The sequence below is a fragment of the Phacochoerus africanus genome, chromosome 5 (assembly GCF_016906955.1).
Source record: "Phacochoerus africanus isolate WHEZ1 chromosome 5, ROS_Pafr_v1, whole genome shotgun sequence".
NCBI classification, from domain to species: domain Eukaryota; kingdom Metazoa; phylum Chordata; class Mammalia; order Artiodactyla; family Suidae; genus Phacochoerus; species Phacochoerus africanus.
Genome location: NC_062548.1, coordinates 126,400,062 through 126,427,548, shown reverse-complemented (window position 1 = coordinate 126,427,548; position 27,487 = coordinate 126,400,062). Strand labels below are relative to the sequence as shown.

The following is a 27,487-nucleotide window of genomic DNA, read 5'->3' as shown; positions in this document are numbered from 1 at the left end:
AGGACCTGACAGCCGGGTCTTTCTTTTTAACAAGGGACTTCCATCCATTTACATCTGTCCAGGCAGAACTCCTTTTACTGTCTCTCTCTACACGGCAACGTTTTCTTTCTTATTTCCAGGCTGCATAATTGAGAAAGGCAAGGGGAAAGGGCTCTGTGTGTGGCTTTTGGGGTGGCTGGTCCACAGAGTGCTTCGAGGGGCCCCTCCTCTACACTCTCAAGGGCCTGGATATCCCAAGGACCCGTTTCTTAGTCCTGCCTTGGCAGCTGCAAATCCATCTGCTCTGCAGTGGCCCACGGTACAGCTTACTTGAAAATATATGGCACTATCTCACTGGGTGCATGGATAACACGGCAAAATTCCACCAAATGTGACTGGCTGTGGGGCCAAAGGGTCCAATGTACATAAAATGCTGGGTTATCGTAAGGTTATAGAAATAAATGCCGGGGGTGTGGGTATGGCGGAGCGGAGTGTTGCAGCTGGGAGTTTTGAGTCCGGTTCAATCTTTACTTGCCTCGGCTGCAGTTTGGCGCCACCGCGTGGTCATTGTCTCCCCTCCTAAGGATTTATGTAGTAGGTGGGTTTCTGGAACCAGGCAGGGATTCCAGTTCCGTCTTCCTATTATTGACGGTATTATTACCCGCCTCCCACTCCTACGTGTCTGTATTTATCAAATGAGATGAACTTGATAGGGCATAAGTAGAAAACATGATCTGTACCTTGAAACCCTCTCTAGGGGCTATTTCTTCCCCTAACCTAGATGGAATCTCCAGCATCTTCCAGTTTTTCTGGTCACGCCCAGATAATGAAAAATTGCCTGCTTATTTTCATTACAATCGTAGTCTCATTTTTAAAATTAAACTACTGAGTCCAGGGTTAGGATCAAAAGTCACAACTTTAACCAAAATGACAACTTCCTCCCTCCCGAGTTTGGCACTGCTGTGAAGGATGTGCTCAACCTCTTTTCTGCTCTCCCCTCTCCCCATTAGCTGTCGTTTCTGACCTTGGGGAGGGAGAGAATCTGGGCAAGGAGGAGGCCCACCTTGATTTGGGGTGGCACCATTGTGATCCGAATCTGATGCTCGCTGGCTCAATCATGCCCAAGGTTAATTTTCTTCCTTTCTTCCTTTCTTCCTTTCTTCCTTTCTTCCTTTCTTTCTTTCTTTCTTTCTTTCTTTCTTTCTTTCTTTCTTTCTTTCTTTCTTTCTTTCTTTCTTTCTTTCTTTCTTTCTTTCTCTTTCTTTCGCTTAAGGGTATTTTTGTTGGTATCCTTGAGATTCTGCTGGATGCTCCAAGTGCAACTCAAATGAGGCAGGTGATATCTGTCCTCTGGTTCAAAGGTACGAATACAATGGAGTTTTTGGAAGTCTGTCTGCTGCTGCTTTTAACTCCTCTAGGCAGCTCCCTTGACACATTCCCTTCTAAGAGACCTTAGAGACCAATCTTCACAGGTCCAGTTAGCTCTGGGGGGAAAAGTCACACAGGCTCCCACACAGCGGCTGGGAATGTGGTCAGCTCCCACAGCTGCCTTCTTTTCTCTCTGGCTCTTCTCCTGCCCTGTTGACTTGGGGCCTTCTAGCCACAGCTTCTCAGCATGCCTTCTACTTCCCAACCCCCTGAGATCAAAAGTTCTCTGAGTAGTCCCCCAGAAAATGCTTTGTCCCCTTGAGGGAGGAAAAATGTGGGGTACATTCTATTCAGAACTGCTACACTAACTCCCAGGGGTATCATTTAAATAAATGTAAACAAAATTTGAAACTATAGAATATAATATGAATGATGCACCCTGGAGGTGGGAAACTGCAGGCCTGACATTATTGACCTTGGGGTTGGAACTTCAGGTGAATCTTGTTACCTGTAATAGTAATAACAGAGCGAACACATACACTGTTACTACGTGCTGTGCACTGTTGTAGGTGCTTTATTTTATGTGATTCCTCATAACAATCCTACAGGATAGGTACTATTATTCCTGGATTATTTCACAAATGAGAAAACTGAAATCCAGATTCGTTCAAGGTCACACAGCTACCAAGTGGCAGAGCTAGGATCCAAACCCAGGGAGTATAGCTCCTTAGGTTGTAGTTTGAACTCCATCTAAAACATCTTGCTTGAGGGTTCAGCTTTTTGCCATGTCATTCTTTGGCAGTGTGCAGGTGGTACAAGTTAGACCCCGAAGTTAGGCAGACTTCAGTTCCCATGCTGCCATTCCGCAGCTACACGGCTTTAGATAAGGTACTTGATTTTCCTGAAACTTAGCATTTCCATCTGAAGATACTAAAACTACCTGACAGAATTGTTGGGAGGATTAAACAATCGTTTACTTTTCCTATCTTTCGCAAAGAGAAGAGTCAAAACTGCTTGGAAGCCAAATAAATTTGAAATCATCCATACCACGTCAAACACCAGGGTAAGGAGGTTGAGAAACCCAAGTTAGTCGAAAACATTTAGTAAAATGACTGTTGGATGCCAGGTGCTCACTAGTATTGGTTTTCTGAGGAATGCATTCAGTATATTTTCTCTGGGTCATTCACACACTACAAAGCCCTTGCTTATCTTTGAGGGGTTGGTGGGGTCTGAGTGCGGCGGTGGAGAAGTCACAGTTTTGCTGTTAGATCATCCTGTGCCATTGTGTGACTCATTACGTAACATCTGCTTCTTTACATGTGGAAAGGTGGTTCTGATGACACACAGCATGCTCTACAGAAATGATAACTGAGTTTGGCTGATGATGCTTCCCGGCTAAAGGTAAGACGCAGCTGAACTGGATCTGCATTGTGGGTCCGGGGCGGGCCTTTTCTTCGGCCGGAACTGTTCCCTCGGGGCTGGGTTCCTGCCCGGACTTGGACAGCGGAAAAACCCAGGGGTGGGGCCGGAAGCGCGCGCCGCTACCGCGCAGCGTGTCGGTACAGAGGGAGGCAGCGCAGACGGAGTCGCGGAGGACCGGGCAAAGATGGCGGCCTTCTCCGGTGCGTCTGCGGAACTGGGGCTGGAGCAGGGGGCCCGATCCACGCCTCGGCCCAGAGCCGGCTGGCGGGGAGCCTTTGGACGCGGGGCGGACAGGAACGGGGGCGGACAGGGGCGGCGCGGGACCGGAGGGAGCTGTCCAAGGCTGTCCCTTCGATCCCCGCACTGCTGGGGGGACCGGTAGCGGCGCGAGAGGCCGGGTCGGTGCGCCTCGATGTTGCAGGGAGTGCCTTTCCCTCCAGGTGCTGGCCTGGCTGGGCCTCCCGGTGCTCGTTCTCCCCTTTCTGTCCTTCCAATCTTCCTTCAATTTGCTGTCCTACCGGGGACCCCCTCCTGCGAGAGGATGCGGCAGCGTTGCTGCAGCTGCTCTTGGAGCCCAGGCCTCCTGCCCCTTTGACGTGGCGGTGGTGCTCGGGAACCCTTTTCTGCCCACGCTGGATAGGGGTTTGGCCTGGCCGAGAAGCTTCGGGCGCGGGGAGGAGCCAGTTGTAAATGACCGTCCTGCGTCTGTTTTTTCCACGCCCTTCCAAAACTAACAGTCCCAGGCACAAACCTGCTATCTAGTTGTTGTAAAGCTCTGTTATATCAACATTAACGTTGACTATGGAAGCTAAAGGGAAAGGCTTTTCGTCCGAGTACGGAGGAGCCCAGCACAAATTTTGAAAATTGCTATTTAATTGCTAATCATACCCGCCTTTATTCCAAACAGGAATTTGAGGTGGCTTCTCTAACCTGACAGTTGTTTTTCCCTCTTCCCTTTATCATCCACAGTTTTACGGAGCTGCAATAAGCCTTATATACTGAAAGTGATAAATTTATATAACCATAGATGTACCTACTACTCTTTTAATATTCTTAACCTTTTAAGATGGTTTCAAATATAACACAAGTATTGCTCTTTCTTCAGTTTTCTCCTATAGGAACATTAGGAATTCCAAATAGTTTTAAGAAAGGATTTCTGATTGCTTTAGTTGCATTTCATACTAGGCAAGGCAAAATCTGCTCAGTCTGGTCGCTGTTTTTCTTTTCCCAGCTCTCTCCTAAAACCAAATTTCAGAGCCAACAAGGGTAGAGCAGTTCCAGGTTGTCATTTTATAGGTTCACTTCTTTGGGAGTCATGCACGAATTTCTGGAATGTTAAGGTAAAGGACTAGAAGAGTCTGTGGTGTGAAATGAAGACAAAAGTGGAATTAATAGAGCATGAATATTCCTGTTTTTCTCTTTAAGTGTAAAAAATGTTATATGGTTTCAAAGCAAACCTGCAGAGAACATGACCAGAATAAAACACGAAGTTGTCTGGAATTTGCTGAAAGCCATCTGTGGTTGCTGCTTGTTATATAAGTTTGATAAGCAGCTTCAGCTTGTAGTATGCCATATTGGTGACTCTCCCTCTTTTCAAGCAGTTTGCATTTCAGGGGAGAGAATACACTTAGGCTCTAATGGGAGCAATTGTTAGAAAGTTCAGTTTGGATATATAACTTTTTTTAGATTTTCATTAGTTTTCAGTCTGTGGATTTTCCTGCAGAGATTTGGAGGTCAGTGAACCTGCCTTTTTGAAAAAGATTTTGTACTTTCCCATGTCATCAATGTTTACTGTATTAACTTGTTTACTATACAGAATTTCAGTGTTAAATCTATTATTAATTTCTACTATGATTTGTCTCACCTGATGCCAAGAAAAAGCTACTTTTGCAATGAGTATATTCAGTTTGTAGATCCCCCCAGCCGCCGTACCCACAGCCTGCAGAAGTTCCCGGAAGTTCACAGGCGAGGAACCAAACCCAAAAAACAGTAGCCACCTAAGCCATAGCAGTGACAGCTCGGAATCAGTAACCTGTTGAACCATCAGGCAACTCCCAGTTTGTAGATATATTTTACGCTTTTTTTTTACAAACAATTACATGAAATACAAAATTAATGATCTCTAGGTCTTAGATATATTTGAGTACTCTTCATTTTTTAATAGAATGTATATTATTGTAAAGATAACCATAATAAATTTTTATAGAGGCAGACTAGAAGTAAAAATCACTCCTTATTTGGAAAAGGACATTTAAGTAATACAACTGACCATTCCATGTGTACCCTCTACATTCATATGAGAGATGATAAAATTTCAAAATTCAATCACATATAACCCAATCTATTCATTTAGGGTTTGCTTTGATATAAATTATTTAAATGTGTGAACAATTCAGAAGTAGTTCTTTAACTGACGTTCCAGGTACTCAAGTTCTCACCACCAGTCCCTCCATTTTCAGTTAACCAGAGTTTTCATTGATGACCTGTAAACGTGGGCTCGCTCTACTTGCTTGTTTATTGTTCTCTGAGTTATCGCTGAGATACCCTCTGAGACACCCTCACCGAGGATATTCGCACAGTCCTCACATAGCCAAGGCACATGACTTCTGCATTATCTCTAGATGAAACAACCAAGGTGCTGGTCTAGAACCTTCTCTCTGGCTCTGACAGATTCTTCACTAATCCTGGGAAGGAAACACTCACTGGTGGCTAAGTGTCAACAGTGGCTGGATGCGTTATATGTGATTGTCTGTAATCTTCCCATATCCCTACAAGGTAAGTAATGTTAGCTCCGTTTTGTGCGGAGAAGTAGGCGTACAGCTTGCCCGAGGTCATAGTGCTCATGAGAGCTTGAATTGGAACTCAAGTCTTTCTCCAGAACACTTTCAACGGTGCCACATTCAAGAGATGCTATGTAACTGCGTTATGCTTCAAACCCATTTCCTGTTAAACAGTAATTTTAAGAGCGATGTGATTTAAGTTTAGAATGTGTAGTTTTTAAAATTAATTTTTATTTTTAGAGATGGGTGTTATGCCTGAGATTGCACAAGCCGTGGAAGAGATGGATTGGCTGTAAGTACCTCCATCTTTTAAAGCTTAAATGTGTAATGTTTTATAATTTACGGTGAGTGATTTTATTAGATATTTTTGGGCCTAGCTGGATAAGTAAAATACTGTGTTTTCTTGTAATTCTCTGAATTTTAGGGTTCTGTTTTTAAATGTTGATGTATTTTTAGCTGAAAAAGATGGGTAATTTTTACCAAATTAAATTCTCTCTTAGGTTTATAGTTTTTTTTAAAATTTTATTTTCATTAGAATGTAGTTGATTTACAGTGTTGTGCCAATTTCTGCTGTGTGGCAAAGTGACCCAGTCATACCCATATATACATTCTTTTTCTCATACTGTCTTCCATCATCACCTATCCCAAGAGGCTGAATAGAGTTCTCTCTGCTGTACAGTAGGCTCTCATTGCTTATTCATTTTGAATGCAATAGTTTGCATCTACCAACCCCAAACTCCCCATCCATCCCACTTCCTCCCCTAGGTTTATAGTTTAATGTGACTTAATTAGCTTAGGTGATCTTTTTACCAACTAAAAGTTCTTCAAAATATGATTCTTTTAGCCTCCCAACTGATATCCAGGCTGAGTCGATCCCACTGATCCTGGGAGGAGGTGATGTACTCATGGTATGTTTAAATGTGGTAGGTGGTTGGAAGCTGGGAAAACACAGTCCTGGGGCTAGTTATGACGCACTTTAAGAGCTCCATAGGCTTAAAAATGACATTTTTAACACGTGATTTGTGCTCATGCACCAACGCTTAGGATACACATGCTGCATTCAGAGTAGTTAGGTAGAAATTGTGGGGAACACCAAGGTGAATAAGATGCACAGTACGACGTACGGGGTTGATGTCATCCAAAGGGGAAAGTGGCACCTACCTCAGAAATGCAAAATACGACGAGAGTCAAGTGGGAACCCACTTCTTCTTCTGCTAGAGGAATCTTAAGAGATTCAGCTTGGAGGAAGTAGGTTTTGGACAGGGGAAGATAAAGAGAAGTGCCCTTTAGGTAGCGAGGACATCAACAAAGACAGTCATCGGGCGCGTGCCGGCCATCATCCCGGACGGGTTCCTGTGGATGGTGTGTTTGGAGAGGTGGGGCGTAACTTGAGCTAAGATGGGAAGTCCGTAGTGGGTCAGATCAGTGGAGCCCTTTCTCAAGTGTCACGTCAGAGGGTTTGGGTATTTGTTGAGGTGTTTACGTAGGGACATGTTGCATGGTTAGAATTGTGCTTTTATGAAGACTGATTTGGTAGCAACTTGTAGTACATCTCTGAGCAATGAGACACTGTTAGGTTACTTTTATAACAGTCTAAGTTAGAATCATGAGGGTTTAGAGTTGAATGGTAGCAATTGGAAAAGAAAAGGGAGAACAGGTTCCCTCAAGGAATGGAGGAGACGTGGCAAGATTGGCATTAGAGTTGGCTAAGGAAATCTGAGTGATCTGGAAACATTGAAAATGAAGCTAGCGAATGAATTTAAGGTTTCTACATGGTATCACATTAATTTGACAACAGAACTTTTTTTTTTAGGCTGCAGAAACAGGAAGTGGAAAAACTGGTGTAAGTAGTGAACTTAAACTGACTCCCTTTTTTAAGAGCTGATTTTTTTTCTTTTTTCTTTTTCTTTTTTATACAGCTGCAGTTGTGGCATATAGAGGTTCCTGGGCCAGAGGTCCCAATTGGAGCTGTGGCTGAGGCCTGCGCCACAGCAACACTGGATCTGAGCCGCATCTGTGACCTATCCTGCAGCTTGTAGCAACGCCGGATCCTTAACCCAGGGATCAAACCTGCATCCTCATAGAGACAAAATCAGGTCCTTAACGCGCTGAGCCACAACAGGCACTCCAAGAGTTGATTTTTTTTTTTTTGTCATTTTGCCTTTTCTAGGGCCACTCCCACGGCATATGGAGGTTCCCAGGCTAGGGGTCCAATCGGAGCTGTAGCTGCCGGCCTATGCCAGAGGCACAGCAACGCAAGATCTGAGCTGTGTCTTCGACCTATACCACAGCTCACGGCAATAAATGCTGGATTCTCAAACCAATGAGCAAGGCCTGGGATCAAACCCGCAACCTCTTGGTTCCTAGTCGGATTCATCAACCATTGAGCCACGACGACGGGAACTCCCCTTGAGTTGATTTTTTTTTTAAAGCAACTTTGGGCAGTGGTTTTTTTACTTTGAAATATTTAATGAAATAACCTCCTTCCAAAAATGTAAGAAATTGATTGATTCCCACTGGGAACGATTTTTTTGGAGCTAGCTAATTCTGAAGTAAGAGCTACAAGAATATGGTTTTAAGAATCATTTTAAACTGGTCTTGGAGAAAGAGTTACCGTATCTTTAGTATTTATACCCACTTCTGAGTTTTAATGCAGTGGCTCTAGTAATAAGTTTCCAACAAAGGTTGATCTCCTGTTGCCCTGGACTTGAGAAACAGTTTGTCAGACTGAATGATATTTTGGTTTAGGCTCATTCTGTAGGTCCCTATTGTTTATTGTTTTGGGCTGTCAGCTGGTTCTTACTTCCTTCATTCAGTCAGCTCCTGTTACCTTACTGGTATTTTGGGTTTGGGCAAATTGGAGCAGCAGTCAGGAATATGTGAAATTATTTAAATTACTGTAATTTATATTGATTAATAAACTGGTATCTGAATTCTAATATAGAGAATTATTGTTTCTTTGATAGGCTTTCAGTATTCCAGTTATCCAGATAGTTTATGAAACTCTGAAAGACCAACAGGAAGGCAAAAAAGGAAAAACGACAATTAAAACTGGTGCTTCAGGTAATTTTTACATATTAATAATTTATTTTTGTATAAATTAGTAATTCTCATTCCTGGTATTTACAGATGTGACATTTGAGTGTGTGTTTTTATTGTCAGCATCTGGGGGATGGTATCGGCATTTGGTGCCCGGGAAACCGGGGCTGCTAAATGTCACTTGGAGCCTCAATGCTGAGAGATTGTCCCTCCTAACGTAGTAATAGAGCTCTCTCTGAGAAAACAGTGGCATTTTGGAAATCGTATTTAGTTATTTTAATGTTTTGCTTAACTTGGTAACGTTTTGTGTATGATAGTGAAAATAAATTGGTACAGTGTTTTATAAAGGCGTTAAGGAAGGATTTTACAAGTAATTGATAGAGTGAAAATCCCTGATGATGGGAAATAATTACGTCCCACAGCGAAAGAGACTTGCCTTTTCTGTTAGGATAAGAGAAAAGGAGCCCAGGAAGTTAAAATGTAAAGTGTACATTTTATTTTTTTTTAAATTTTTATTTATTTATTTATTTTTGTGTGTCTTTTTGCTATTTCTTTGGGCCGCTCCCGCGGCATATGGAGGTTCCCAGGCTAGGGATCGAATCGGAGCTGTAGCCCCTGGCCTACGCCAGAGCCACAGCAACGCGGGATATAAGCCGCGTCTGCAACCTACACCACAGCTCACAGCAATGCCGGATCGTTAACCCACTGAGCAAGGGCAGGGATCGAACCCACAACCTCATGGTTCCTAGTCGGATTCGTTAACCACTGCGCCGCGACGGGAACTCCTAAAGTGTACATTTTAAAGCCAGTGTCTTATTTACAGTCCTGTCTCCGTGAAGATTGGTCCTATGTGTACCATGAACAATCTTACATCAGTTTTCTCATCCTTAAATTACATTGCTTTTGTTGAACAGTTTTTGAATTCCAGTCTCTCTTGAGTAATCTATGGTTTTGTTATATTTTAAGTCACTTTTGCTTCATGTTACAAAACAGGACTGTGACAAAATTGCAAGCTTAAGTGGAGTGAACCGGGCACATTCACATCTTCTTCTCAGGAGTTTGAAAGCAACAGTGTTATGTAGTTTGTAGAATGAACTCATTTGTAAGTGGATTGTCAACCAGATAGTGGATATGAACTGGTTAGATTGTGAGCCTATTTAAAAATAGTTCCAGAACTCATAATAACTATAAACCGTCATCTATGAGAGGTGATGATAAAAAAGAATGCCTTCCTAGAAGGATAACCAGAATGGTTGTGGTTCCAAAAATCATATCCTGTGAAGAATAAGGAACCTAGGTATTTAAAAATGGAGAAACAGGTAAAAGAGAAGATGGCAGAATTGCTAAATCATTGGAGGGATCTGGAGAGAGAATAACTGATCTAGAAACGAAGACCAGGCCTAGTTAGAAAGAGAGTTGAAGATTTCTCTTTAACCTAGTTCCTTGTAGCTAGATCGAGCCCACAGCGGAAGAGAGAAGCTCAAGAGAAAGTTACTCCTCCCTCATTCAGAGTATTTAGGCAGATGGTAGATATCGTTTGACCAGAAATAATCCAGAAAAGATTTCTACCCTGGATGGAAATTGAGTTTGAAAACACATAGAGTTCTCTTTAGTGATTGCAATTCTTTGACTATCCAGACTTGTAATGTTTTAGAAAAGGAAAATGCTGATCCCATAAAAATGAAGAGGAAAATATTTCTTGACTTTGGAATTGCTTAAGATAAAGGACTTGCTTTTAATAATGATAAAGTGATAATTAGATTCTGATGTGTTGGTCAGTTATCTTCATTATGATCGAAGTCATCAGAACTGCATTTTATCAGTGCCCTCATAGCTACGGCAAAGATCAGTGCCATTTAATAAAAAGGAGCTGAAGCAAGTGAACAGCAAAGATTTTGGCTCTAGATGGGCCAGTGACTGTTATTTTTGACATGTTTCAGTTTTCAGTTTCTGCTTTACCTTCAGTAAAAGCTGCAACACTTTTAATCATACATTCCAAATAATGTGCAACACCACGTTGAATCTGGAGAATTAAGGTATCACATTTGCCTTGTCTTTTATAAAATGTTTTTGATTACATTTGTAACTTTTCTTATTTTAATTTCTTTAGTGCTGAACAAATGGCAAATGAACCCATACGATAGAGGATCTGCTTTTGGTAAGTGGATAGATACTAGTAGCTAATTTGCAGCTCAGAAACTTGTTTTCAGTGCAGTGTTGATGAAAGATAATCCTGCACAGAGAACTCTACACAATATTCTGGGATAATCTATGTGGGAAAAGAATCTGAGAGAGAATGAATATGTAGATATGTGTAGCTGAATCACTTTGTGGTACAGCCGAAATCATCACAACCTTGTAAATCAACAATACCTCAGTAAAACTTAAAAAGAAAAAGAATCCTTATAAACTAGTAAGGGATGGTTGTGTTGGTAGCAGATAAAGTGTTACCTGTTTCAGTAAGAAAAAGAGATAAACAACTGGTAAGAAAAATGGACAAAGGATACGAATAGGCAATTCACAGAAAAGCAAAGCCAAATGGGAATAAACATGCAGAGGTCAAGTTAACAGGTAATAAGGAAATGGAAATTAAAGTTACAGTGAGTGTTATTTTATACCCATCTGACTGGCAGGAATCCAAAAGAATGAAAACTGACTTCTAAACTACTGCCTCTCTGGACAGCAGTTTGGCATTACTTATTAATATATATAAAATACATATTCATGGAAGGTCAATCTCAAAGAATCAAAGTACCAGCAAGCAAGGATGTACATACGGAGCCGTCTGATGCGGCATTACTTGCGGTGATGGAAACAGTGCCATCCAAGTAAATGCTGCTAGAATGGTAAACAAAGATTAGGGTGTATTCAAGGACTGTCATTTAGCCATGGTGAAGAGTAAATCAGAACCCCAGTGTTGACTTGGTGGCATGTTCTCCAGGTGTCAGTGAGAGGAAAAAACAGGATGCAGAAGAAGGTAGAGGGGCCTGAGGGATCATGACAGAATGTACCCGTATGAAAAAGAATTTATACTTTAAATAAATAGTGAGTGAAGGAAAAGGTCTGATAAAGGGCTTTTTTAAAAAGTTTGTTGTGCGTGCCGAATGGGATTTGCAAGCCTGAACCAGAACAGCAAAAAGCCGCATTAAGCACTGACTGTGACCTACAATGTAGAACTTCATCTTTTAGTCCCGATAGGAGTGATAACAACCACATGTTTTTTTATCCAGGCTCTTCCTGCTCTCCTTTTATGTTTCTGGATCCAGGGCCTGGGGAACCAGCCCGAGACAGTTTCTGTTGTCCTTTTAGCCTAGCATTCTCTCAGACCCTCAGCGTGAAGAACAGCAAGTATTGGTGAGCAGGTGCTGCATCATTCTTCATCTCCATGTCTTTAAAGGACTCCAGAGATGGTTGTCTAAACCTGTGTTGGTGATGCAGCCAGCGTTAGTGCGAGTCAGGTCAGGTGCTGTGTAGATTCCTTTTTAGAATTGTTGCCATGCAGTCCTGTCCTAGTTAACAGATAACAGTGTAGAAGCTCGTCCCAGACCTGGGGCCATGACCCTCCAGGGGAGAATGAGGACAGTTACTGCGGGGAAGCTATTGTCTTCCTGCAGGAATCAGCAAATCCCCGTCTCTGGAACATTCCAACAAGTAAAGGAATCATTAGTGGGGCTGAATAATACTCATTTCAGAAGGCATGCTTTCCATAATCCGTACTGACATGGGTTTCTTTGTTTTTCTCAAATCCAGCAATTGGGTCAGATGGTCTTTGTTGTCAAAGCAGAGAAGTAAAGGAGTGGCATGGATGTAGAGCTACTAAAGGATTGACGAAAGGTATTTGAGTGTCATTTGTACCTGCATAAACTTTTGAGGCAATGTATTAATACATGACCCCTGCTTTTAATCACTTTAAATCAAAGATGTGAAAAGCTTTTTAATGCTGTAAAAAGATCTACCATTCTCCATTTGGAATACACAAGTTGTAATTCAGAAATAGTGGGAAGGGGGCTCCGTGGTAAGCGAACCTCGTATGTGTAATTGACGTAAGTCTCACAGTATTTTGCCCTCATAGGGAAACACTACTATGAAGTATCCTGTCACGACCAAGGATTGTGCAGGGTTGGCTGGTCTTCTATGCAGGCTTCCCTAGACCTAGGTAAGTGTTTCTAAAATAAACTGAATTGAATTGTGGGTTTTAAGGTTTTGTTTTAGTGGGGAGCAAGATAATAAAACCATACAAAGTTTATATTTTAGAAATATGGGAATAATATTTACCTATACTCTTCCCTGTTCCAAAAATGATTCGAAGTACCAAAAAACAGGTATGACAACATTATAAAATCAGGAGAAATAAAATTAAGAATATGAGTGGGAGTTCCTGTCGTGGCTCAGAGGAAACGAATCTGACTAGTGTACATGAGGACACAGGTTCTGTCTCTGGCCTCGCTCAGCGGGTTAAGGATCCAGCATTGCTGTGAGCTGTGGTGTAGGTGGCAGATGCAGCTAGGATCCTGCGTTGCTGTGGCTGTGGTGTAGGCCAGCAGCTGCAGCTCCAATTGGACCTCTAGCCTGGGGACCTCTGTATGTCACGAGTGCAGCCCTAAAAATGACAAAAAGAATACTATGAGTCAAGTTAGTGAGTATAGTATATGCATGAATATGTACCACATGGTGCTGCAGAGGTGCGAGTTATCTTCAACTTGTAAACTTACGGTGCTTTGAACTTTATAGTTACTTTTAACACCTCTGTAAATGCTTTTTAAATCTAGGTACTGACAAGTTTGGATTTGGCTTTGGTGGAACAGGAAAGAAGTCCCACAATAAACAATTTGATAATTATGGAGAGGTGAGTTGTATTAAGTATTTAATCATAGCGTTAATAAATTTTCTTGCTTACTTAATTAGTCATGACATAGCTGAGGGTATAAAAATTCTCAAATTCAAGGGAATTTGGTGAATGTTTTCTGTGAGAAGTTCAGATTTGACTTCAGTGAAGGAATTAACAGTATGAAAAAAATGTTTTTCATTGATGCCGTTTATTAGCCCGTCCAAAGTATATTACTTTGTTTTCGGTTTTCTCCCCATTTTGATTTTGGTTTCAACTTTAATACTTCTGTTCTCCTTCCTTATTTTTAATCATGTTGAATCTAAATACATTTGTTCTGGTAGTTTATAGTAATGTGGATGAGCCTTAATGTCATGTTGATTCTAAAAAAGCTTCTTTGATGCTTCTGCTATTACACATGACATGCTATAGTACGCTTCTTTAACTTCTACCTTAGAATTTTAAGTAATTATTTTGAAGCACTAATGCATACTTCACAGTTATATTTGAACTTTTTTTTAGTTTTGTTTTGCTTTTTAGGGCCACACCTATGGCATATGGAGGTTCCCAGGCTAAGGATTGAAGGGGAGCTATAGCTATTGGCCTGTGCCACAGCCACAGCAACACGGGATCCAAGCTGTGAGCTCACAACAACGCCAGATCCCCGACCCACTGAGTGAGGCCAGGGATGGACCCCACATCCTCGTGGATACTGGTCAGATTCGTTTCTGCTGCGCCACAACGGGAACGTCTGTATTTGAACTTTTAACCTTATTTATAATTTTGCTTTTTATTAACAGCACTTGACTTTTTGGTTTTTTAGGAATTCACTATGCATGATACCATTGGATGTTACCTAGATATAGATAAAGGCCATGTGAAATTCTCCAAAAATGGTAAGCATTCTATGGCTTATTTTGTTAGAGAATATATATGATATCCAGTATTTGTGGGTTTTTTTTTTTTTTAATTCCCTCGCTGTCTTATATCTTCTTTCCCTTCCTCCCTGCCTTTCTTTTGAACAAATACTTATTGAGTGTTTTGCTGTGTGCCAGGCAGGCTGGTAGGTGCTGGTTTATCTTTAGGTGGGCAGAGATAGACAAATACCATATTATGTTAGGTAGGAAACATCTAAATCTGGGTGAGGAGATGGCGAGAGAGAGCAGTCTGGGGTGGTCAGAGAAGGCTTTTCTGATAAGGTGGCCTTTGAGTAGAAGTCTGGTAGAGTTGGGTGGTGGGCCATGCAGGTATCTTGGAAGAGTATTTCAGGCTGGGGGGCCCACTGATTGCAAAGGCCCTGAAATGAAAGTATGTTTGGGGATTTATTTGAACAGTGAGGAGCCCAATGGGTCTGGAGCCCAGTGAGCAGCAGGGGAGGGTGTTAGCATCCTAGATCAGTGAGACGGTGAGACCAGCCATGTAGGGCCTGCTAGGCCATGACAGAGCCCGGCCATGTAGGGCCTGCTAGGCCGTGATACAGACTTTTTATTTTGAGTGAGATCGGAAGCCATTGCGGTTTGAGTAGAGAATCATCATCGTCTTTAGTTGAATCTTGCTATCATCATGGCTGCTTTGAGGAAAACAGACTAGCAGGTGGGTGGGTGGTAACAGCAGTTAAGGGGCCAGTAGGATGCTAGGCGTTCTGTTGGGGTAAGTTAAGTTTGAGACACGTAAAGACATCTAAGCGATGAAATCAAGTAAGGTAAATGTACAAGTCAGGCATTGAGAGGAGTCATCAGAATTGGAGAGACACCTGTGGGAGTCATTGGGCCATGGATGATGCTTAAAGTCATAGGACTGAGTGTGGTCACCTAGGAATGAGAGTAGATAATGGAGTGTAGAGACCTGGGGCCTGGGGTATTCTTGTGGTTAGAAGGTAGCAAATTGAGGAGAATCCAGCAGAGGCGAATGAGGAGGAAAGCCAGGAGGAGGAAAGCCAAAAGAGATTGAGGTCCTGCAGGCCAGGCGAGGAAAGCATTTGAAGGAGGATGGACCAGTCAGGTTGTGCCCAGTGCTGCTGGTGGGTCTAGTGTAGAAGGAGAAGTGAGAGCTAACTCCTGGGTTTGGCAAGTGGAGGTCATTCGTTACTGAGCTTGACAAAGAGCTGTTGTGGTGGAATGAAGGGCGATTAGGGGGAGCCTCACTGGTACTCAGTTCAACAGAGGATGGAATGAAATGAAGTGGATACAGTAAAAATGGAAATCGGGGAGTTTTTACTACAGAAAAGAGGAGAAAATAAAAGATAAATGAGGAGTTGTGTGTTCAAGAATGTTTGTCTGTGTTACTATGGGAGCTATTCTAGTGTGTTTGCTATGGAATATCTAGTTCAAGTGTCTGCTGAAAGCAATCCAGTAGGAAGAGGATAATTAAAACTTGGAGTTCCCTGGTGGCTTAGCCATTAAAGACTTTGGCATTGTCACTGCATGCTGTAGTGTGGCCAAAAAAAAAAGTTGTAGAGGAGGAGAAGGGATAGTTTTAGGAATAAAGTAAAAAAGTGAAGAGGTCGGTATCAGGCAGCACAGTTAATTCATGTTCATAGGGACAGCAGGCGTGCAGGTGGGCTGGTAGATTTGATGGCATGAGCGTGTGGAAGTTCTTTTCTGGTGATTTCAATTTCTGTCTCTCTCTCTCTTTTTTAAAGGGAAAGACCTTGGTCTGGCATTTGAAATACCACCACATATGAAGAACCAAGCCCTCTTTCCTGCTTGTGTTTTGAAGGTAATCAGAAAAATTTTTCTGTGATTAGAAGCTACTTTAATCTTCATTATTTCACATTGGTTAGTTGGTTCGCAGGTTAAGAAATTTCATTTTCTCCTTTATTCAATGCCAGAATGCTGAACTAAAATTTAACTTCGGGGAAGAAGAATTTAAGTTTCCACCAAAAGACGGTTTTGTTGCCCTTTCCAAGGCATCGGATAGCTTCGTTGTCAAGTCACAGCACTCAGGTATGGCACCGGAGAGGGCGAGGACCTCAGGGATGGGGTATTAGGGACCCTCCAGTAAGTAAGGCTTCTGCTGGTGAGTTACACGTGCTCGCCCTGCTGGGTCAGTTGCACATCTTTATTTAACACATCGGTAAAATTCAGTTTCACAGACCTAATGCATAAAACTCCAAGTGTTTGGCTTCAGTTTAAGTACATAGTGCTGCTGGTATCTACTCTGTAGAAATTGTGTGCTCATTAAGCGCCGTGGCGCGGTGTTAAGTGCTTTAGTTGCATTGTTTACTCTTCACAACAACCCCGTAAGGCAACCTGAGGAGTAGGGACTCGAGGTCTCAGGACAAAGGGTAGAACTGAATTCACACCTCGAAGCTCACACTCGTTATCCTGCTGCTCTGTTAGATAAAGTCAGTGCACTTCACAGCTTGTTTAATTGATCACAAAGCATAAAACCAATTGCAGTTACTACAAATAGGTTTAAAGAAGGCCTTAGTGCATTTTCGGAACCTTAGCTTTGGTCTATCTCCTGAACCCTTTGACAGCTGTTATTTGCATTCTTGATCTTGGAAGATTTGCACTCATGGTTTACAAGTGAGTATATTCAGGTCTTCTGAGGTAGGACCTGAATATATTCCCATCTTTTTTATTCTCTTAAGGTAACGCGCAGGTGGCTCAGACCAAGTTTCTCCCCAATGCTCCGAAAGCTCTCATCGTGGAACCTTCCCGAGAGTTGGCTGAGCAAACTTTGAATAACATCAAGCAGTTTAAGAAATACATTGATAATCCTAAATTAAGGTAAAGCTTCCTTTTGTGCTTAAATGCCTATTGTCTTGTGTCTGAGGTGTTTCAGAGAGGACTAAGGTAGGAAGAAATGAGGTGTGTGTACATAGGCCGTGTATGAGTGTGTGAACATATTTAACTTGGGTATTTCAGAGCATTTAGTTTCTATATAAAACTCGTTTAAGTGAGAAAAGTTTGAATAAAAAAAAGTAAATCGAGATTTTTTTTTTTTGTCTTACTTGAAGAGTCATGGTTTGGAAACCAGTGTCAGAGTAAGAATTAACTTTTTAAAGGGGCCATTTCATTCATTGTTGGCATCATTGCTTCATTTGCACAGACAACGTATGTCACTCTGTTCCCAGCGTGTTAGTAAACTTGGTGAGGTTCATTCGAGCCTCTCACAGTGGTGACCTTCTTCCCCGTCGGCGTGCAGACTGGTCGGTCTAGTGCTGGGGCTCTGTCTGCCATAAGTCTAGTCAACTTGGGGAGCTTCTTGCTCAGTAGCAAAGTCCCTTTTCATTTGAGGAAAGCCATACCATACAGGTAAACTGCTCTGTCAGTTGATTTGCCACTGAATTTTTATTAATTTTGCTTTTAATTGCCTTTTCTTATTGAAATATAATTCATGCTCCATAAAAGTCACCATGTAAAGTGTATAATTCAGGGGTTTTTACTGTGATCAGTGAGGTTGTGCAGCCACAACCACTAACTTCAGAAACTGAATTATTGCTGTCACATAGACCTCTGTTTTTAATATTGATCTTCTAAGTTAAACTTATTCAGGGGTAAATTTATACTTAGTAAAACTTTTTATGTGAACTTATTCCTAATTTTATTTTGAGGATTGATGCATTTCACTGTTTCAGTAACTCTCTGAATACTTAGGCTAGGGATCAGGATATAACAACGAGAGTTTGTCTTTGCTTTCATGGAGTTATGTGTGGGAATGTGGGGAGAGTGGAGGGAGGAGAAACAGGGCAGTAGTTTGATGTGAGGCCTTGGGGTTATGACAGGAAAGTCATCACCAGGGTACGTAACCAGAGCACCTGCTTGGTTTAAGAGACTTGGGACTCTACTTAAGAGAGTGTTTTGGGGGAGATCCTGTGGTGGCTCAGCAACTTAGGAACCCGACTAGTACCCATGAGGATGCAGGTTCGATCCCTGGCCTTGCCCAGTGGGTTAAGGATCCAGCGTTGCTGTGAACTGTGCTATATATCACAGATGCGGCTCGGATGTGGCGTTGCTGTGGCTGTGGTGTAGGCTGGCGGCTGGCAGCTCTGATCAGACCCCTAGCCTGGGGACTTTCATATGCCCTGGGTGCAGCACTGAAAAAAAAAAAAAGCGTTTGGAAGAATGTAAAACACTAATATGAACTGGTTTTTATGCCCTAATTATGTGTAAAGATTAACGTGCATCTGGACAAAGACTTGAAGGGAAGATGGACGGTAAAATCTGTTGATTAAAAGTGGTAAAGTTGTGTATTTCTCATTTTGGTCTTCAGTACAAATGAGCCCTTTCCTCCTTTGAGGACCCCCTTCAGGCCCTGGTCTTTTTGTGAGCCTAACATATCTGCACCAGCCCAGTCCTTCCTCCTTGCACGTTACCGTCCTGTGGGAGTTAGTGCTCCTTGTTGTAAATATGCACAGCTTACTCCTCCCAGCTCAGGTTTACACTCCTCAGGGCAGAGGCTGGTCTTTTAAATTCCTCAACCCTGCCGTGCTTTGCACACAAGCATAGATCGTTAGGTGTCTTTTTCTTCTGCTAAATTTATAGGGATTAATTTATCTGATTAGGAAGGTGGATAAGAACAAAGATTTGTAAAAAAAAAATATTGAAAGACTTAGTTAGGGGCCATAGTTACCAAACCTGGGAACTTAAGGACCTTATTTAAAAACACAGATTTCTTGGTCCTTCCTTTGGATATATTGAATCAGATTTTCCAGGATTCCTTTGCTTGTTTTTAAGGAAGAATGGCAGCTCTTCCAGGTGATTCTTAAGTAGGCAGTCTGGTGTCTGGTGTTACTGGATTTAGGATACATAGTGACTCTGGAGTGGTAGGTGGTTCGGGACTATGTCAGGGTAACAGACATTCACACACTAGAAAGAAAGGGTTTTCTTTTTCTTATTTAAATTGCCTAAGGTGACAGTAGGCAACCATGAAGCCAGTTTTTAATCAGTTGTAGGATTTATGGGACTTGATGTTAACATCATCCGTTTTCTTAGCATTTTCTGGTATTTTTTAAACGACTGATCAAATTGTGAATAAGATTAGTAAATGGCTGGTCATATAAATATTTGGTAGCTACTTCTGGTTAAAAGTCACCTGGCTCCTCCAGGAAGTAACTTTATCTGCTGTTTATTGAAAGGAGATGATCTTTTTTTGTGAATGGCTGTGGGTAAGATACAGTTCACATGAAGTGTACAGGTTGTTTTAGTTTTTATTCTGTTCACAGAATTGTGCAGCCACCAAAACCAATTGTAGACCATTTTCATTGCCCTCAGAAGGGCATGCAGTCCCTCCTGTTTCCCTGTAACCGCCCCATCCCTAACCAGCCACTGATTTATTTTCTGTCTGTAGAATTGCCCATTTTGAGCATTTTATATAGATGCAGTTGGATAGATGCTCTTTTGAGACTGACGTCTCTCATTTCGCATAATGTTTTTAAGGCTCATCAATATTATACCATGTATCAGTACTTAATTCCTTTTTATTGCCAGGAAGTATTCCATTGTGTGCATAGACCACATTTCTCTTAATACGTTCATCTGTTGGTGGGCACTTGGGTTGTTTCCACTTTGCCTGCTGTGCTAGGAACGTTAGTGTACAGATTTTTGTGGACATCCCTTTCCATTCCTCCTGGATATATGCCCAGGAGCGGAATTGCTGGATCATGTCGTAGCTTCCTGTTTGTCATCTTCGGGAATCAGCAGCTGTTTTTCAAAGTGACGGCACTCTTTTACGTTCCTGGTGGTAACGTGTGGAGGGTTCCAGTTTCTCCGTGTTCTCACCTCGTATCTGTCTTTACGGTTACGGCCTCCTGATGGGTGTGAAGTGGTGTCTCATCGTGGTTTTGTTTGTATTTCCCTGGTAGCTAATCATGTTGAACATCTTTTCGTGTGCTTTGCGGCCGTCTATAGTGTCCTTTCAAATTCTTTGCCCACTTTTCAGTTGGGTTGTTGAGTTTTACGAGTTCTTTATTCTGATTTAGATGGGTAGGTAGGTAGATAGATAGGAAGGAGACATATATGTAATATTGTGGTTAGATATATGATTTGCAAATACTTTGTAATTCTGTGGGCTTTTTCAGTTTCCCGGTAGTATCCTTCGAAGTACAAAAGTTTTTAATTTTGATGAAATCCAGTTTATTTTTTCATTTGTTGCCTTTGTTTTGGGTTTTTTTGGTACTGTAAGGGACATTGCCTAAATTGAGATCATGAAAATTTACCCTTATGTTTTCTTCTAAGAGTCTTATAGCTTTAGCTCTTATATTTAGGTCTGTGATTCATTTTGCGTTAATTTTTGTGTGTGGCCTGAAGAAGTTGTTGAACTTCATTCTTTTGCATGTACATGTTCATTTGTTCTACAGCCATTTGTTGAAAAGACTCGTCTTTCCTCCTATTGAATTGTCTTGGCATAAGGCAATCTTTTCTAGTATACACATGTTTTTGGAAGTATTTGGAATGAATAAAATTCAAACATTGCGAAAGGATATTCTGTGACAGCTAAGTCTCCTTTCACCTCACTGCCCAGTTTCTAGTTTTTCTACCTGGAGGCAGCTTTTTAAAATTGACATTTATATATTCTTTCAGAGTATGTGTTTTATACACATACAACCACATGTGTCTGTAAAGATAGACTGAAACCACATTTTGGGGCATGTGGGATTATCACAACACAGAAAGACATGGAGAAGAGGAATGATGTTTTCTGGGTTCCAGCTTTCATGTTCTCCTCAGTTACATTACCCTGTATTAACGTTTTATATATTAGCTACTGGAAATGAAGTGCCTTGTTTCCTGCTTTCTCCAGACTTTTGTTATAGATTCTTTCTCACTTACTCGATTTTAATATCACCTCCCCCAAATTGGAAACAAATAATACAGCAAGCTTGAATTTTTTTCTACATTACTATTCTGGTATTTATTTCAGGGAGCTTCTGATAATTGGAGGTGTTGCAGCACGAGATCAGCTCTCTGTTTTAGATAATGGGGTAAGTTGTACTTTAATTTTTAAAAAGTAACATTATATGTTGTCATTTTGGCGATGTAGTTCTCTTATGTTTCAAGAAAAGTCAAATGAGGCTGAAATTAGAACAAGGTCAAAAGAGTGTGTATTTGTTCAGAAACCTCTTACAACTCTGCCTTTTCCCAAAAGTAGGTAGCACGGCAGTCTCTTCCAAGCCCCTCATACAAAATTCCAACATACATGAAAAAAAATTTTTTTTCCCCGAGCACCTGAGAATTTCTTTCCCATTTTCATGCTTGAGAGTCATTACTTTGGGGATAATTGAAAAAGAAGAAACTGGAGCTGAGTAGAAACGGAGGTAAGGTGGACTGCAGAGAAGGTGGATGTTTTGGCAGTGATCCTTGGGAAGGCCGAAGGATGGTAAGGCAGTAATTCTAGTAGGAGGGAGAGGAGTTCAGTTTTGTGTAAGAGGAAGTCCTAAAGGGTGCACTGTTTTGGGAGTTCCCGTCGTGGCACAGTGGTTAACGAATCCGACTGGGAACCATGAGGTTGCGGGTCCGGTCCCTGGCCTTGCTCAGTGGGTTAACGACCCGGCGTTGCCGTGAGCTGTGGTGTAGGTTGCGGACTGGCTCAGATCCCGCGTTGCTGTGGCTCTGGTGTCGGCCGACCTACACCGTTAATTTTTGTGTGTGGCCTGAAGAAGTTGTTGAACTTCATTCTTTTGCATGTACATGTTCATTTGGACCCCTAACCTGGGAACCTTCATATGCCGAGGGAGCGGCCTTAGAGAAGGCAAAAAGACAAAAAAAAAAAAGGGGGGGTGTGCAGTTTTAAAAGACGAAGCTAGGACACTGATCTTCATGTCTGGAGAAGAAATTTGGGAAACTATTAGTTGCTGGTCAATTCAGATATAGGCAGAATTTCATAAAATATTTTGTATGTAGGAAGTAACTTTCTCCTTTAAAAATTTCTCTTCCATTCCCTTCCCTAAACATTTTATCCTTTAATTTGAACCACCTAATGTTGAGACATGGTGAGCAAATATGTTCTCCCTTGAGTTCCATTGGTGCCCCCATCCATTGAAATTTCATGCTGAATGGTTTAGATTTGACCTGATGTGGCATATTCAGAGTGAGGAATCATATAACTGTACTTAACATTGTTCTAAGATAGTAGCATGCTGTCTGATGTGTTTTATTTTAGTGATTATAGGACAGGTTCATTCCCCATCTTGATTCCTCAAACCCAAATTTATTTTCCGTAGATTTCTTGGCAGGAGTCAATTCTGTTCTACTTAGGGGAGCTAATGTATTCTTTCTGCTCTTCTTACCATCTTTCCAATATTCTTTTATCTCCCATTACCCTCTGGCTCAGCCTTAGCCCTGTGTTGTGTCTTATGCTGGGGGCAGAAATCAGCTTTGGGAGTCAGACATATAACTCTTTAGTTTTTTAATCTTTTAAAGTTGTGCAGTTATGCAACATGTAGCACTTAGATCTGAATAAGTGGTTGGCACTACTATCCAAGTCATGTAAATATTTCTCTCAGGTTTTTCTAATATACCTAACTTTTTTTTTTTTAAACCTGAGAGACCTGGTGCCTGGTCTCTACCTACTGACCCTACCTACTGAAATTGAGGAGGGAGGAAACTTACATGGTGGTTTAGCATCCTTTGGTAAAGAGATAATTGCACTTAGAACCAGACTAGTATTTCATTTATTGCTGTGTACAGCACCTGTTACAGTGCTTGGCACATAGTAGATTAGATTCTTAATACATTGAATGGGTTTTATCTTCGTATTTTCAAGATTGAACTGAGACTTGCTTGTAGTTATCAATGTAGTTCAAACAGTAACTTCAGAAATGTCTTTTCATGGATGTATAAATGCCTTCTTAGGGTCAAATTAAAAGTCCATTCACATTTTCTCATTTTTCAAGGGGGGAGATACTGAAGTAATGAGACTAGTGATAAATTAGGAGACAGTTATGTTTTTAGTCTACAGTGGAGAAAACAAGTGAAAAAGAATAGAAATGATTTTTTATTCTTTCTTTCTTTCTTTCTTTTTTTTTTTTTAAGAGCTGCACCTGCAGCATATGAAAGTTCCCAGACTAGGGGTCTAAATGGAGCTGCAGCTGCCGGCCTACACCACAGCCACACCAGATCCGAGCTGCGTCTGCGACCTACACCACAGCTCATGGCAACATCAGATCCTTACCCCACTGAGGGGCCAGGGATCGAACCCACGTCCTCATGGGTACTAGTTGGACTCATTACTACTGAACCACAATGGGAACTCCAGAGGTGATTTTTTTTTTATGCCTCTTGATAAAAGAGTAGAAGTTTTGAATTGTCAGATTTATTGAATGATGTTGTATATAACCTTATGTGTACTCTCACACAACACACATCCATATACATATTTTAAAAGTACTTAACCTTTATTGACTGCTTTCTAGAAATGAGCCAGACCTGCTAAATGCTAAATGGGTTGTGTACATTTTCTTACTTGGTTCTCACAATAGGCCTTTGTGATGGTTTTCTTCCCACTTTACAGTTTAGGAAGAGGGCGTATACCAAATATTAAGTAATTTGCCCCAGATCTTACAACTCACTTCAAAGCCCATGTTCCTAATCACTATACCATGGACTTGACTGAAAGGTGTTTGTGTCTGTGTATTTTATTTATTATAAGTTACTGTAACTATAAGTTATTGTAAGTTACTAGACTATTGTTGGTTGCTATTTTAAGGTGCTTATAATAGTTCCTCAGTTTTCCCCCGGTGCTTTTTTGGGTATTTTTCAGGTGGATATAGTGGTTGGCACTCCGGGGAGACTGGATGATTTGGTGTCAACTGGAAAGCTGAACTTATCCCAAGTCAGATTCCTGGTTCTGGATGAAGCTGTATGTTGAAATATACTCATGCATTTAAAAAAGATGTTTGTTTATGTTTTGGGAGATCAAATATGTGAAATAATGAAGAAAAAAATGCAATTCAGTCATGATCCCAATACCTAGAGATAAACACTTAGCAGTTTGATATGTTTTTGTTCACGCCTTATATTTATGTAACGGCTATTTTATGTAGTTCCAGTCATGAGTTATGTGGAATCTGGGAAACTTTTTTTTTTGGATGTGGTACATAAGTATTTCATGCCATTATTTGTAAATACTTTGTGAAGACTGTCTAATGGTCTCATTTGCGTACTGCATGGTTTATTTAATCACTGCCATTATTAGATATGTACATAAATAGGTTTATTTTTCACTCCAAATAGTTATTTTGTTTGTACATATATACTTTTTTACACATTACAGATTATGTTAATGTGTTTGAGGCTCTTGAGACATAGTTCCAGATTATTGTCAAGATGAAGTAGTTTCTCAACACTGAAGGTTTTTGTTTTTTCCTATTAAAGCCATAGTCTGAAGGAGATGTCATAGGAGCTGTTAACTCTTACACTGATTTTAGAAAATACCAGACTATGGTTTGGTTATTTATTGTCAGCTTTTTTGTATTATAGTCACATGAAATTTATAGGAGTTCCCGTCATGGTGCAGTGCAAACGAATCTGACTAGGAACCATGAGGTTGCGGGTTCGATCCCTGGCCTTGCTCAGTGGGTTAAGGATCAGGTGTTGCCATGAGCTGTGGGGTAGGTCGCAGACATGGCTCCGATCTGGCGTTGCTGTGGCTCTGGTGTAGGCTGGCAGCTGCAGCTCTAATTCGACCCCTGGCCTGGGAACCTCCATATATTGCCGGTGTGGCCCTAAAAAGAAAAAAGACAAAACAAACAAACAAAAAAACAAATTTATAACTTGTCTTTGAATATCCAGTAGAAAATAATTATTTGGAAAATAAGGAGGTAAGTATGTATATGAATTAGTTTCCATATCTTTTTTTTTTTTGGTCTTTTTGCCTTTTCTAGGGCTGCTCCCACAGCATATGGCGGTTCCCAGGCCAGGGGTCCAATCGGAGCTGTAGCTGCCGGCCTACACCAGAGCCACAGCAACACCAGATCCGAGCTGTGTCTGTGACCCACACCACAGCTCACGCAACGCCAGATCCTCAACCCACTGAGCAAAGCCAGGGATCGAACCCGCAACCTCATGGTTCCTAGTCGGATTTGTTAACCACTGCGCCAAGACGGGACCTCCAATTTCCATAACTTATATTTTAATTTAGAGAAGAAAGATTTAGATGTGGATTTAAAAACATGCTTTTGTTTGCTTCTCCTGCAGGACGGGCTTCTTTCTCAAGGTTACTCTGATTTTATAAATAGGATTCACAACCAGATTCCTCAGATTACCTCTGATGGCAAAAGACTTCAGGTATAAAATAACTAATGCATCTTAAAATACGTGTAGACAGTTGTTATGTGTTAATGCTTAACTTTTTTAGGTTTTATGTTCACATTTTGCTTTACCTTATGATTGAGGTGAAGAGAATTTGAGGAAATTACTTAGGTGTTACAGAAGACTTGTAGACTTACAGGTTTTGTTTTGTTTTGTTTTTTTTCCTATAGAGCATTTAGGGTTTATAGTCTAGGCTCTGAGTACTGCTTCTTCGAAGGAAAAATGTCCTGAGCTGTTGAAAAATACTCATTTCTTTCGTAATTATTTCTTAAAATATTATTCTTTCTCATTCTGTTTTCTTAGGAAGAATTGAGAGGTAGAGGCTTTTAAGCGAAAGGGATAAATAGTAACTTATGACTTCAGGTTTTTAAAAACTTCTTCATCCTAACTTAGTTTTTGTAGGGCCCTGAGAAATAGATGACATGATTTCTGGGACAGTGAGGGGACTGAAGCTCAGAGAGATTGACCTGCCCAAAGTCACACCACTAGTTGTTGCTACAGAGTCAGGTATTGAACTTATCTTCAGAGTCCAGGCTTAGCATACTTTGTGCCCCATACCTGTATTCATAAGGTACAGTTATTATTGTTATAAAAGTTTATCTAAGTTTCAGTTTTCTCTCCTTAGGTAATTGTCTGCTCAGCCACTTTGCATTCTTTTGATGTGAAGAAATTGTCTGAGAAGATAATGCATTTTCCCACCTGGGTTGATTTAAAAGGAGAGGATTCCGTTCCAGACACCGTACATCACGTTGTTGTCCCAGTGAATCCCAAAACTGACAGGCTCTGGGAACGGCTTGGGAAAAACCACATTAGAGTAAGTGCTTTGTAACGTCAGCATTTGAGTAAAGTGTCGCGAAGCTAGCTTAACCTTGACTCTTCGTGACTCAAGACAACCAAATAGAGTGCCCTTAAGAAAGAGAAGTCTGGCACAAAAATCGAGGTCTCTAAGGTATGGAATAAGTGATGGGCTCATGTTTTACTTTTCCTTCTCTCTCAAGTTACTTTTGTGACCATTTCCCTTGATAGAATGTTTACAAATAAATAGGATTTCCTATATGTATAGGTCTAATTTCTGATAACAGTGATTTCCATTTTTAGTGTATTTTAGAGTTTTCTTAACATTCATTATTTTCCTAAAGATCAATTTCATGCGTCCATCTTCTCATTTTTTCACTGTTGTTAGATTTACCTTTGTATAATAAGTCTGTGTTTATTGTAAATACACACTATTCTAAAAACTGCCTTTGTATGTTTTTTGGCTATGCGCACGGCATGTGGAAGTTCCTGGGCCAGGGATCGAACCCGAGCCACAGCAGTGACCCAAGTTGCTACAGTGACAATGTGGGATCCTTAACCTGCTGCACCACAAGAGAACTTCCTGCATTTTTATTATTATATTTAAAATTTATTAGCCTTAGGCCTATAGTTAATAAAGGGTTTTTCTGAATCTGAAGAATGCTTTTGCTTATAGATTATAAAGACGTATGTATGAAGTGCAGCCTAAAGTTAGATACAATTACCCCTTTCTAAAAAAGATGCCCAGGAGCTCCCTTGTGGCTCAGTGGGTTAAGGATCCAGTTTTGTCACTTTAGTGGCTTGCGTTGGCGCAGGTTTGATCCCTGGCCTGGAAACTACCACATGAAAAATAAAAAAGATGCCCATCTTGAGTCATTACTTAACCCTCCTCGCCTCTTTTTCATCCTTTCCTTTTGACAGACTGATGAAGTACATGCAAAAGATAACACAAGACCTGGTGCTAACAGTCCAGGTAAGTTAAAAGAATCACTAAAATGTGTTGAGGATTTTGAAAACAAGTT

General features: G+C 41.1%; 1 protein-coding gene across 1 annotated transcript in view; it reads left to right on the top strand.

Annotated features, from left to right (window-relative positions):
- The first annotated feature begins 2,785 nt into the window (after positions 1-2,785).
- The window catches only part of DDX1 (DEAD-box helicase 1), a 34,684-nt gene continuing 9,982 nt past the window's right edge, over positions 2,786-27,487 (top strand). The window contains exons 1-18 of the mRNA XM_047782614.1: positions 2,786-2,969; positions 5,790-5,841; positions 6,394-6,457; positions 7,363-7,392; positions 8,516-8,612; positions 10,699-10,746; positions 12,339-12,422; positions 12,661-12,744; positions 13,358-13,434; positions 14,237-14,309; positions 16,055-16,131; positions 16,244-16,358; positions 17,009-17,147; positions 21,283-21,343; positions 24,121-24,219; positions 25,557-25,646; positions 26,296-26,484; positions 27,387-27,438. Coding sequence (XP_047638570.1) covers positions 2,954-2,969; positions 5,790-5,841; positions 6,394-6,457; positions 7,363-7,392; positions 8,516-8,612; positions 10,699-10,746; positions 12,339-12,422; positions 12,661-12,744; positions 13,358-13,434; positions 14,237-14,309; positions 16,055-16,131; positions 16,244-16,358; positions 17,009-17,147; positions 21,283-21,343; positions 24,121-24,219; positions 25,557-25,646; positions 26,296-26,484; positions 27,387-27,438 — 1,447 coding nt within the window. The 5' untranslated portion in view covers positions 2,786-2,953. The remainder of the gene's footprint in view (positions 2,970-5,789; positions 5,842-6,393; positions 6,458-7,362; positions 7,393-8,515; positions 8,613-10,698; positions 10,747-12,338; positions 12,423-12,660; positions 12,745-13,357; positions 13,435-14,236; positions 14,310-16,054; positions 16,132-16,243; positions 16,359-17,008; positions 17,148-21,282; positions 21,344-24,120; positions 24,220-25,556; positions 25,647-26,295; positions 26,485-27,386; positions 27,439-27,487) is intronic.